General features: G+C 38.3%; 1 protein-coding gene across 1 annotated transcript in view; it reads left to right on the forward strand.

Moving 5' to 3' along the window:
• Window positions 1-13,899, forward strand: part of prkd2 (protein kinase D2) — a 34,164-nt gene continuing 20,265 nt past the window's right edge. Inside the window, exon 1 of the mRNA XM_028464383.1 lies at window positions 1-921. Coding sequence (XP_028320184.1) covers window positions 601-921 — 321 coding nt within the window. The 5' untranslated portion in view covers window positions 1-600. The remainder of the gene's footprint in view (window positions 922-13,899) is intronic.

Consider the following 13,899-nt stretch of genomic DNA (forward strand, 5'->3'; position numbering starts at 1 on the left):
CAACTTTGTGTGTCTCTCTCTCTCTCTCTCTCTCTCTTTACTTTTTCAGCAAAGAGACTGAACTAGTGTTGAAACTGAAACAAGGCAACACCAAAAAAAAAACAAAAAAAGGGAGTGCAGTCTCTCTAGCTCGCCTTCATTCTTACAGTTTCCTGTTTAAGGAAGCCATTTTGTTACAAAGCCCAGAAAGAAGCAAAGTTTGGCATTGTTTTTGTTGTTTTCTCCACTTTCAGCTTGGCTCAACAACTAAGTTTGGACTTTCTCCTCTTCAGTGCTTCGTGGCTTTGGACCGAAGTGGCAAAGAAGGGGGAAGAGCTGCTGTATGAGGGTTGGTTTCTCCCTCAGTGAGTGAGTGTTTCCAACACATTGTTCATGCTTGTCATGCCAGGACCTTTGTGGAGGAATCAAGCGTGAGAGAGCAGGAAAACACAGCTTCCTGTGTTAGTGTTTCTTCCTTAATTCACTGGAAGGGGGTGGACTGACCCAGAAGGTCTGAGAAGGGGCCACATCTCACTCATCATCTGAGAGTCTTTAGATGAGTGTGACTTTTTTAAAGAGGACATTACATTGCACCAGGGTTTGTTTGTTTTCTATGGTGAAATGGCTAATGTGAGCCCTTGCATGTCTTCAGGGGCCTTGGCCCAAGTGTTCTTTCCCCCCGGGGGCTCCTTGCCACCGAGGTCGACTGTGATGCAACAGGGGACCTACATACCCATGTCTTCAGTGCCTGCTCAGGGTGGCTTCCCACCAATGGATCTGACTCCAGCGCAGGGATCTATTGGAGTATCCTCACTGCCCCCCACCCAGGCAGGAGTGTCCTTCACCATCCAGATCGGTCTGACCAGGGAATCTGTCCTCTTGCCGCAGACCGCTGACCTGGCTTACGTAAAACAAATTGCCTGCTCAATTGTAGACACCAAGGTAAGAAGTCTGTAGCTTTGTGTGGAGCACTTGGTGTTTGTACACCTGGTATGCAAGTGGCAATAGGTTTCCTAGTTCAAAAGAAACTCAAGAGTCCAAACCTTCTATTTGTGACTTACATCAACAAAGTGTGCCTTTTCGGTTATCTTTCTTTTTGTATGTCCCACTCCTCTCTGACTAAATCAGTTGTGCTTCAATATCCCTAAAGGTTGACACAGACTTTCTCCATGAAGCAGATACAGAGTTTTAAACAAGCAGCCGAGGAGATGAAAAGTTCGTTTTCCTAAACTTTACTACAGCAATTAGCATTTTTCCACTCGTGTCGCTCAGTCGGCCTGTGTTAGGTGAATTTACAAGTTAGGGCATGTCTCACAGCCGAATGCATTAGTGGCGTAACAGATTTAGCGTTAAGTCAAGGTTGGGCAGTGTTATCTGACAGTACAAATGTGTCGTACATGTGTTTATTGAAAGCTCTGAAACTGGCTATATGGTACCTGCAGCTCCTCACATGGTCTGACAAGGGGAGCAGATGTGTATATTTATACAAAGTATAGAGTTTAATTTCCATTAGTTAAACAGTGTGCAAGTATGAAACCAGACAACATAAGATCAATTATTGTTGAAACATGACAATAAGAGTGACGTATTAAGCCTGGTATATGCTTCTGCGTGAGGACCTATGCTGTCAACATGACGCAGAGGTTGGCCAACTGTACTTCAGCGTGGAGGGAACGCATAGCTATGCAATTAGCCGCCATGCCATTAGGGGGTTGTTTGTGTGTGTGTGGTTTAAGCATCTTAAAATTTAATTCGTTTCTGGATTATTAGTTACCGACCTAACTATGTGCGTGTTGTTGGGCGCAAACGTGAGAACAACGGTGCGCTTTATTTTTCAATATAAATCGATGCAACACATAAACAAAGTATAAAAGTGTGTCGAGCGCACTGTCGACCTCTCCAGTCACGTCGGGGGCAAGGGGGCCCCACCGTAGAGCGGAGAGTTGGGAGCAGGGCGACGCTTTAAAACTTCATTGTTTACTGTTAATGAAACACACACACACACACACACACACACTGTAGGTACAGAGTAGAGATAATAACAGTAAACACATGCCTTTTGTCTGTGATTGACTCCGTTTGGTAGTGCTTCACGTGCAGCAGCCATAAAAGGAAATAATAAAACTCTGGCACTTTCTGTCCGTCTCGGTTTTCGCTTTGACTCAATCCACTGTAGAAACAACTCTCGTATCGCTCCGCAAAAATTGAAACATGGTGGTGTTGCCTGGAAAAGGTAGTGACAGGCTGAGGTTTGGAGCGGACCAATCACAGCGCGTATGTTCTGCGTGGCCTTGACGCCTAGTCAGGATTTTTGGGAGCCCCACGTCAGGTTACGGCGTGGGGGTCAATGTTTACGTAGAGCGCTACGTGCGGCTACGGTGTCGGTTTGACAGGGAACCATATATTAGGCTTAAATATCTTCTTTTTTTTTTTTTTTCTTCTGTACTGCTGCAAGTAATTGTGTTTTTCACTGTAAAATAAATTGTATTTAGAAAGTAAATGTGCTAGTTTGTAAAGTTTACACAGTGCAGTGTTTTCTGCAGATTCTGTTAAAGAGGGGGTTGTTATAGCAACCTCCTCTTCAACAGGATTCCCATTGGATTATGGGAAATATGGTCTTTATTTGACAACTCCCAGTAATAGCTCACTTAGCCATGTAGACCCAGCCATGTTATACACTGACCTTTAAACTGTATATGTACATGCATATGTCATACATGCATGAGATAACATTATTGCAGCATTAATGCCCAGTCACCAGCCCTCACAATGGGGCATATTTTCCCGGAGAATAGCAGTAGCTATTCATAACCAGTTTATCCACTCCATTCATGTTTTTATGAGCAATCGTATCTTTGTTATTTCTCATCACACTTGTTTAAATAATGGAGAAGTTCACAGACGGTTGACACAATAATGATGTAGGATTGCCGTCTGCTCCGTGGTCATCCCAGCTGTGCACAGATGAGCTAAGAGCGTCACATCTTACTGTGCATGCAGCTCTTCCTCTTTTTGTGACTGTCCATAAACCAACAATATTTTTGCTAAGCAAAGTTAAACAAATAAGAACAAGTAAACCCACAGATTTCTTTTCGGTTGCTTTTTGCAGACTTTCAAGGTCTTGACATGCCGTAGGTTACATAATTGCAATGCTGATGGTGTGCACAAGTTGACTGTAAAACCAAATTCTGTTTGTATTTTTGGGAAAAAAGTTTTTAGTTTATAGTTGAAGGTGGTTCTGACAAACTGCATACTCATCTTTTACTTTTTTTCTTTCTGTTTTTTATGAAATACAATTGGAAGTATAGCTGCATTTCCCCAAGTAAAATGACACTAAGTCTGATTTTTATTAAGATTGTCAGGCTTGTCTCTTTCTCACTCTCACCCTCTCACACACACACACACACACACGCACGCACACAAACCCATTCTGCAATCCCTAAAAATCCCCTAAATGCAACACTCCTGCTGTGGCTGCCTGGAGCTGTAGTTTTAAGTAGGAGAGTTAAACAATAGGCAGCTTGTCTTGGCTTGGCCCAAAAATTGTGCCACACATTAGTTTAGACCGTCTTTGCATGCATGAATACCTACATTAATGTAGGATAGTAAGAGTGCTATGCCCACACCCCCACCCACCATCATCTTTCCCATCCCAGAAAGGGTGAGTCATCGGCTGTGTTTATTCACGGGATCCCTCCTCTTTGTGTTCCATTGACATGTTTTCCCTACCCATTTCGCAGTGGTGTAGCAAACCATTCTTGTTTCGTCGCTTCCAACACCAACCCCCGTTCGACTTAATAGCTATTCCACAACTTTTTCCCCAGCGATGTCTGGTTTGAATATTTCAATTCGATCACAAAGCAAGTCTTGTATTTAAGCCTCTTTCTCCAATGAATCCAGCCCAACTGTTTCTTCAAAGTTCCTCTCACTAATGATGTAACCGGAAATAATAATAACGCCCGAAGACAGAAGTCTGCTCCCATTCATTCATGATACATGTTTTCCAGGTTTTTTTTTTTTTTAAAACAAGTTTTCAGTTGTCTGGGTGAAGATTTATTTTACCTTCATTTTATCCAATTGAGTAAAAGGCTGTCCTTTCCTTTTTGTTCATTTCCTTTCCTTTCCTGATGAAGTCAGTTTCCTCTGACTGTCTTCTGGAAAACAACCTCTCCTTCTTGTTGAATTTGTGCTTGTTCATCATTCTATTACTTACTACTAATTTATGGCCCCATGTTTGACGATCTCTGTAGGTTTTTACATCAGCTTCCCCTTTTTTTTCTCTGTTATACTGGCATCTGGTCTTTTGTTCAGACCTTTTATTTATTTTTCATTTATGTTCCATTTACAGTCCTTGTATGTCCTTCTTAGAGGCTTTATCCGATATCACAACCTTAGAAATATACATGGAAAGAAACAGAATGAAATGACATAGCATGACTGAAAGAGGCAGAATGATAATACCATACGAATGCGTGCCACCGCAAACTTTCACATTTTTTTTGTGCTACGCAACATGACTTTTCGTGACAGTGTCACATTTCGCCATGACTTTAGGATTGCAAGGTAAATGCTTTTCCTATAAACCAGTGTTTCTCAAATGAGGATATGTGTATCCCTAGGGGTACGCAATGACACTGCAGTGGGTACTTGACAGAGAGAAATTGGAAAATTAAAGGTGCAGTCTGCAACTCTTATAAAAGTGACTTTTTGTCATATTTGCTAAAGCTGTCACTATGTAAGGACAGCTTTACATGAAACTAGTAGTTTGTGTGAAAAAAAACGGGCTCATTGAGTCCCCTCTGCTGCTCCTGCAGCCTTTGGCAGATTGCCAGAATGCACCATGACCGAGCAAAAAGAACCAATCAGAGTCAGGTTTGTGTTTGATAGATGGCCTTGACAGCTGTTGCTCACAGTCCCCGCCCCTTTCCCGGGTGTGGCGCACCGTCTTTTTTTACAGTGTATGGTGTGGAGGAGTAGAAGATGGAATTGGTGACTTTTCTACTTGAAAGGTAATTACTGCTGGTTGATTTACATTATGTTTGATTTGTAATTGTTACACTAGAACTCTGTAGCGCATGTTTTGCGCGCAGCAGCCTCCGTGTGAGCTGCTGTAAGTGACACTGTGTTGTTACAGCTGCTGCTGAGGTGTGTGCACATTGAGAGAGAGAAGCACTGCAGTAACATGCTTTTAACAGAGCATGTTATATTGCCGTGATGTTGCTGTCGGGCTAGCGTTAGCTTGTTTTCGCCTCTGAGGGAGGGGCTTTGGAAAGTTTGGAGGCAGGGCAAGAGAGCAGCGGGGAGGGAGGGGGAGAGATGGATCTGAGAGTTGCGGACTGCACCTTTAACAAATGAAAGCTGGTGTTGTATAATGTTTATTTTTAGTTAAAAATTATTAACATAATAAAGATGTTGGAAATGAGCTGATAATAGAAGGGTTAGTCTTGGTCCCACACAAAATTAGATTATTTAAAATGTATGTTATCAGTCATTTATTCCATCATTATGCTCTATTGTTTTTTTTTTTGAAGTAACAGATTTATAGCTTCAAAACAGCAAGTAACTCATAAACAGTGCTGCAAACATGTTGTAGGGCAAGCTCTGGCTTGTATTCAATTCCATAACCTATTTTTTTTCATAGGAGTGTCGACCCAGTCTGTCCTTTCAACACCAACCACTTGATTGTATTTCGTCATTAGGGATATCTGTGCAGTTTTTAGTTGACGTCACTGGGTGTGTGATGAGATGTAACCTGAAAGAAGTGTATGTACCAAAGCATTTTAATAAAAATGGTTGCCAAGAACAAAAACAAACACACAAATGCACACGAAAACACAGACACACATCTGAGCCCTGACCCTTGCACATTGTTTTTTTTTACCTTTGTTTGGGAAGGGGCTGTTTCTTTATCGCTTTCCCTCGAGACTCAGTTTGGCCCTGGGAATGGGATCATATACTTTCTCTACCTCCTGTTTACTTCAGTTTGTCGTACATGAATGCCAATACCACACTGAAATGTAATCTATACCCTTTAAGACCAACTGAACAAAAAGTTGCCTAGTGTGACAAAAAAGTGTGACAAATTTTTGCAGGAAAGACGACAGTTTTATTGACATTGCTCAATAAGTGATTAGCTCTCTTATTGAGCAATGTCAATAGAATGTTGTCACATTTTGGCCAGTGATGATACAGGTTGTAATGGTTCTTTTTATGTCTGAATATAAATTCTGGTAAGTGGCGCCATCTTTCCTGTATCATCACATTTGAGCAAACCATCACTGAAACTGGTTGTTCTTAACATCCATACAGGAGGATTTACAATGACTTTCATGGTGAATTCTGATTTGGGCTCAACATGTGTGTAAGAATCATAGAATAAGACGATACCAAGAGGCTTTTCAACCTTGGTTTTGCAGCCCTTCATGTTTAAATGAGTCTCTCTGTTCCAACAATCCTGATTGCAATGTGGAAATGATTGTAAAGGAGAGCCTGCTTAGGAAAAACATTATAGGTTTAAGTGCTAGACAACTGAAAGTGAAAGGAATGTGTCGCCCTTTCTTCATGATAAGTTCCTCTGTATTTATAAGCACAGGCATGGTTTAAATAATTCCATGGAACAAAAGAGGTGCGTATTAAAAAAAATAACATTAACAGTGCTTTTCCAAGCTGTTTTATTCCTCGAAATAGAACTAATGTGGAGCAGCCTATTTAGGACGTAGGTGACGTAAAGGTGCTAAATGTTGGGCAGTGTTTTGAATTAGCTTCAACTTTTTCTCTTTGATTTTCACCATAATCACGTTTTTGTTGTGCTTTTCTACAAATTTCTGCAATATTATGTAAAATAATATTATTTTATTTCAAAGGTTCTTTTGCTTTGGCTAACTCTCCCCTTTCTATATCTCCCACTCTCCTCTCCTACTCACTCACTTTCATAAAAGTCAACAAGATGAAGGACACAAGCTGCAAAATTTTGTTTATTTACTTTGCGTGTCCGGCTGACTAGTTAGAAGCAAAGGGCTTTCAGCTCTAACTTCATAACACCAAGTCTCATTCTGGCAGGACTTTGAGAGAAAACTTTGAGTTATTGTGTATCCACTTTGGTCCTTTTGTCCAATCTGAGGCGTTGATAGTTCTGTTAACAACATGCTACTAGATGAAGTAGGTGTTGATTATAAGAGCACTCTTTGTAGGATCTTTCTCTTATTAAACCTGGCTACTAATATGAATGAGCTCATTCTTAGTGTTATTTCTGGGCTGTGTTCTGAATGTGCCACATCTGTAGATAGAGCTCACTGTACATTGTGAACAGAGATGCACTCCATCAGCCATTTTCTTATAGTCGGTTAACATTGTGAAAATACTTTAACTTTATCAAGCTGTAGGAATGAATTAAGATACAATCTAACAATAACAAAGCTGATGACCAAAAACAGCAGGAAATGTTAGATGTGTTGCGTTGTAATAGCAAAACTAAGAAATTGTTATATTAAAAAAACTTTGACTGACTCATATTTATGTAAACCTGGTTATCATTGATGCTTGGGGCTAATTTTCAAATGTTTGTACATACAGCAGCATGTATCAGTTATGTTTCTGTCACCGTGTTTGCCCTGCTCTCCCTCTTTATTTGCATCGTAGCGGAACAGCTTTGCATGAGTGAGTCTGCCTGGTGTCTCCTGGCTGGTGATGTGGGCTGAATAGATCATTCCATGCAGGTTCATTTGATTATTTCCAAAGACACAGCAGCCCAGAGGGGAGTTTAATGATGGAATGTGAAGGGGATTCTTACATTAAGATTAGATACACCACCTAAACTAAATATATTGTCCACATTAAGATGCAGTCTTTCTGATGTCATCTAGTATGGATGTAAAATAAGGTGGGGAAAAAAAACCTAAACTTTTTTATTTTCCTTTAGGGTGTACTTGTAATATACTTCCTGTGTCTCAGCGCTCGTTCACTTTCAAGATCCCTGCATTCCTTCTCCTGTTGTGAGCAAAGGAGACCTTATGATTCTAATCCAGTGGAAATCGGTTTTGTACCATAATCCAATTGGTGGCTGTGGAGTTGAGCTGCTGTTGTTGTCAGTTCACCATGCGAAATGTTCATAGCATCCAGTTCTATTAGGCCACACTTCTTGTGTGTGAGAAACTGCACGTTTTATGACAAGAGGAGCAGAGTTTATTCAAGGAAAAAGGCTCATGTCTGTGCATACCCAAATAGTTTAATACTCAGAAAACGAGTGAAGCTTTGTGATGGCATTGTTCAACTTGATTTCAGTGTAGAAGTTAGACATAGTTACCTTATATATGTTATTTTCTAACAGGTCTGTGTGTCTACATAAAACAATATTTACTATAAGGGTGCTTATCTAATAAACACAATTATGTTATGTATAATTTTGTTAACTAAATCTCCTTAAATTCATTTATACATCTTTGCAAATATAATCTACAAATTGATGGTTTGTGTGCAGCCTCCAGTGTCTTCGGTCTTAAAGCTGCTTTCTACTGTAATGTGTAAAGGATTTTTCAACTGAGTTTTTTTTTTTTTTTTTTAACTGATCCAAAATTCGGGACATTGATCCGGATCATTCCCAAAATCTATTCACGTGTTCCTTATCGCATTTCAGATATTTTCTGAAAATATCATCAAAACCTATCTATTAGTTTTGGAGTTAGGCTGTTCACAGACAAACGAATATAACAAGACATAGTCATCAACATCCCCCGTCAGATTGGTTCTCATTATAATTCACAACCTTTTCCTAAATGTCCTAAATCTAACTTAGATATACATAAGAATATATTATCACATCCTTTTGACGATACCTCAAACAGAGTAAAAAAAAAACGGAACAAGGGCAATAATTCCGGAAGAAACAATTGCACACTTCTCATTTTCGAACTCCATCAAGGTATTGATACCCTGAAGTCACACACCAAATTTGGTTATCTTATCTTAAACGGTTTCTAAGAAAAGCTGTCCCCTTTTGAAGATACCTCGAACAAAGACAAAAAACAGAAAAAGGGCAAGTAAAAAATACTTGCACGCTTCTCATTTTCGAGCTCCATCAAGGTATTGATACCCTGAAGCCATACACCAAATTTGGTTATCCTATCATAAACAGTTTTTGAGAAAAGCTGTCCCCTTTAACTTGGACGGACTTAAACCTATATCCCCCTTCCACATTTGTGGCGGAGGATATTAACGGAGGAATGACTCATTACCTATTGAGGCCCTCAGCTTACAGCTTTGTGTGTTTGTGAGCCCATGGAACTCTTTGCACTCGTGGCAGAGGATGTACACACACTTATCAGATGATTTGTTGGGTTTGTAGTATTTCTTTGGTACGTTTCACCCTGGAGTGTATTCTGAGGTTTGTTCAAAGCTACAGGAATCGCTGATGTTCAGAAATGTATGACATCTACTTAGGGTTGTTGAATGCTGGAACTGATTGCGGTGGCTGTTCTTGTGTAATAGTTTTGCACATTTTCCAGGCAAGTGTTAACGCCCACAGATGGGTGCAGGAGGAAACAGGCAAAACGAAAGGTGGCCGAGAGATTCAACATTTCTAACATTAATAAAATAAGATGACATTGTAACTGCACAAAGAACTGCGCTAAAACCTGGGCATGTTGACCAGCTTGTGTTTTTTCAATAAAATCTCTAAAGAAAGTACTATCTTTCTGCATTTATTTGTTGTTCTAGGCATATACCTCAGTTAAGTTGCACTAAAGTCATGTTGCACTAAAGTCAAAGTTGGTTTAAAAGCCACAGGCAGATTGTATGTTATTTTTTTATTTTAAGTTGTTGGCACATGGCATGTTAAAGCCTATGTTTTGAGTGTAAAATATGCCAATAAAATATATTTCATACATAATGTTCCCACGAAGGTGTACAAATTTATAGATTAGTTGTTTCTCAAGTCAAATATTTAAAAGAAATTGCAATAATCGACTTATACTTTAATAGCGGGATATTGTATTGTATCATGACCTATGTATCGGATATGAATTGTATCGCCAGATGCAGGGCAATACACAACCCTAGTAAACGTGGTGGAGAAAAAAAACTGAAATGAAGGTTAATTCATCACCACACCCTGGCTGTGCCCTGTGTGATCAATGCATGATTTATTGCCTGATCATCACAGTATGACTGGTTTATACGGGTACGTGTCCAGAGAACTGACTGGATTTTAGAGAAATTGCAAGAAAACAGCTTTTAATGTCGTCACCTCTGACTTCATCACAATAGCTAGAATATGTTTTTATTTATCTAAATAATACTGTAATAACTAGTTTTGGACATCTGGTCTGAGCTTCTCCTTATCATTGATGCTTTTCCACGAGTCTGTCTTCATCTTTGTCTCGACTGCTTGTCATGAATCAATAAGCTGTTCATTGCGCAGAACGTGGGCTAAGTCCAATAACCCTATCAACTTACCTGCCTATAGCCAAGCAAAAAGACGAGGGGAGAACAAATTGGAAAAGGAGCAGCCTCCAACAAAGGCTTGTTCAGAATAGCAGTGCATGCCACCTTTATCCTCAGACCCTCTCTCATGCCTGGTCACAGTTCTCATATTACCCCTTCGTCCTCCTTGATGCCTGGAGCAAGAATGACTTGCTTTGTTCTCGTGCACAAGACTGAGCTTCCTAATGAAACACACACTCACATACACACACACATACATCATTGTACATAACATTACCTTATGGGACTGACTTTTCTGGATGCCTTTCAATACAATATTTACTTCACTTTTAACTGGATTTATTTGTGCAGAAATTAAACATTTGTCTTTGTGACCAACTGTGATTTTTAGTCTACATTTAACAGCTGTTGTTTGTTTATTTTATTTTTTGTCTCATATGCAATATTTTATTCCTCTTATCATTCTTACAAACGTATTTCTACGAAGCGTATGTAAACAACCTTGTAAAGTGTGCGTGTGTGCGCGTGTGCATGTGCATCCTCCAGTCTTTCAGGTTTAGACTGCTATTTCTGGTACGTAGCTGCGTCCAGGTGAGGAATTCATTCCTGTGTTGTACACGTGGGTTCTCACACACTCGTACAAAATGATGCATCAGTTGTGACGTCATCAGTGCAGAGCGCGCTCGTCACATTTGACTTGATCTGTGGTGCAAAAATGGCAGAGAAAGTGTCTAGTATGAGGCCATGCATAATTTCTCTTCAGTAGTTCCCTATGTGTGTGTGGCTCTGTGTATTAAATACTGTTAGTATTAGGGATTTAACGATTCACTCAGCTCCCGATACGATTCGATTCACGATACTGGGTTCACGATACGATTCTCTCACGATTTATTTTACAAAATGGGACTGTAGACAAATTTTCAAAACAATGCAATTTAACTAAAAATAAATCTTGAATGAAATAAATAAAGGGATAATACAAATGAAAATGAAGCCTATTAATTTAAATTCTGGTTCTATAATAAACAATGCAAAACTGCATAATAGTTATTTTTCTTTTTAAAAGTGCAACTGAAAATGTATTTTGTGCCTTAACAATTGGACTTTAAAAAAAAAAAAAAAAATTACGTCATATTTGTTTGGACCAGCAGAGGGCGCTGGTAACACAGTGGTCGGTTGGCATGCAGATATCTAGCAGTGAAGAAGAGAAGCTATGCTAGCAGACAGAGCTAATAGAAAAACGTGACTTTTACAGATATTCAAGTAATATTACAGGTATTCTTTCGGTGCTAAAGGGGTAAGGAATCATTTATTAACATATTTAAGAGTAGAAGGCGGCCAGAAAGAAAGTATTAGCAGACTCCGCCCGCCGCCTACACTTGTGGTTAAAAAAAGTACTGCGATTCAATTTTCAGAAAATCGATATCAACCGTGATACCTATGAATTGATTTTTAACTGCCTTACGATTAATCGTTACATCCCTAGTTAGTATGTAGTGTTCCCAGAGTTTACCAATGTTTTAAATCACAAAAAGAAAATCTATTTTTTAAAAAATATTTTTCAATATGATCATGATCATATCATATTATGATTTATGCAATTTTTTATTTATGATTTTTTAAAAATTATATTTACATTATATTTCATCATATTATATTAGTAACATTATATCAACTGGACTATTGGATTTATTGTTGTGCTGATTAGCAGAGATGTAAAGAGTACTGATATATCCTACTCAAGTACAGTAAGTGCTGTTACTTGTGCAAGTAAGTCGTACATAAAATACTCAAGTACAAGTAACAAGTAGCTCAAAGAAATATTACTCAAAGTAAAAGTTACTAGTTTATTTTTGGTAATAGTTCTTGCCACGGTTCCCTTGCGTACAGTAAACATCTCGTGTATAAACTTACAAAGGAAGAGGAGAAATCTTGCACAATTGGAACTTAGTTTATTCTTCCACAAAGGCATCTAAAATAAAAGGTTTGTAAAAATGTGCAACCTTTCTATATATATATATATATTAGGATGTAACGATTAATCGTAAGGCAGTTAAAAATCGATTCATAGGTATCACGGTTGATATTGATTTTCTGGGAATTGAATCGCAGTACTTTTTTTAACCAGCAGAGAGCGCTATCCGGAAGTGTTGGCGGTGGGCGGAGTCTGCTAATACTTTCTTTCTGGCCGCCTTCTACTCTTAAATATGTTAATAAATGATTCATTACCCCTTTAGCACCGAAAGAATATCTGTAATATTACTTGAATATCTGTAAAAGTCACGTTTTTCTATTAGCTCTGTCTGCTAGCATAGCTTCTCTTCTTCACTGCAAGATATCTGCACGCAAACAACCACTGTGTTACCAGCGCCCTCTGCTGGTCCAAACAAATATGACGTAAATCAGTACAATGATGGTTTTTTTTTTTTTTTTTTAAAGTCCAATTGTTAAGGCACAAAATACATTTTCAGTTGCACTTTTAAAAGAAAAAGAACTATTATGCAGTTTTGCATTGTTTATTATAGAACCAGAATTTAAATTAATAGGCTTCATTTTCATTTGTATTATTCCTTTATTTATTTAATTCAAGATTTATTTTTAGTTAAATTGCATTGTTTTGAATAGTTTATCAAGGAATTCTTTTGACAATGAAAAATAAAAGGAAAATAATACAGTATTTTCTAGTTTTTTTCCCAAAAAAAAAATTTGTCTACAGTCCCATTTTGTAAATGGAAAAATCGTGAGAGAATCGTATCGTGAACCCAGTATCGTGAATCGAATCGTATCGGGAGTTGAGTGAATCGTTACATCTCTAATATATATATATATATATATATATATATATATATATATATATATATATTCATTGGGGTTATATATAAAATAACCCCAATGAATTAAATTGAAAATAGAAATATATTCTCAGGCTCTAAGTATAGCTACATTTATGAACTCTAAAACTGAGAAAATAACCTCCATTCAATGCTGTTTTGGGACTGTGCATTACGTTTAATCTGATTGGTCGTCTATGATGTGATGCATTTGACTGTTGTCTGGTCATTTCATTTTTTTACAGTTTCACAATGTCCGTCGATTATTGTAAAACAAAAAATTATAATTTACTTAGGAACGGTTGGGTGTAGAAATGTAACTAATTACTTTACTTCTTTTAAAATGTACTTAAGTACAAGTTAAATTACTGATTTAGAAATGATATTAAAAAAAAAAAGTACAAGCACCCATAAAAGCAACTGAATTACAGTAACGTGAGTACTTGTAATGCGTTACTTTCACCTTTGCTGATTAGCTCAGTTAGCTTTTAGCATTGTGCGTATAACTATCAAGGATAATGTTTTAACACTCACACTAATAATAAAGGCTAATAGCTGGTAATAAACACTGTAATATGTTGACTGGGACATTACGTTTTCTCTCCTTGTTTCTCTTTTGTGCCAACATGCCCCGCAGTGAGTTGACGTCATG

The sequence above is a fragment of the Gouania willdenowi genome, chromosome 13 (assembly GCF_900634775.1).
Source record: "Gouania willdenowi chromosome 13, fGouWil2.1, whole genome shotgun sequence".
NCBI classification, from domain to species: Eukaryota; Metazoa; Chordata; class Actinopteri; order Blenniiformes; family Gobiesocidae; genus Gouania; species Gouania willdenowi.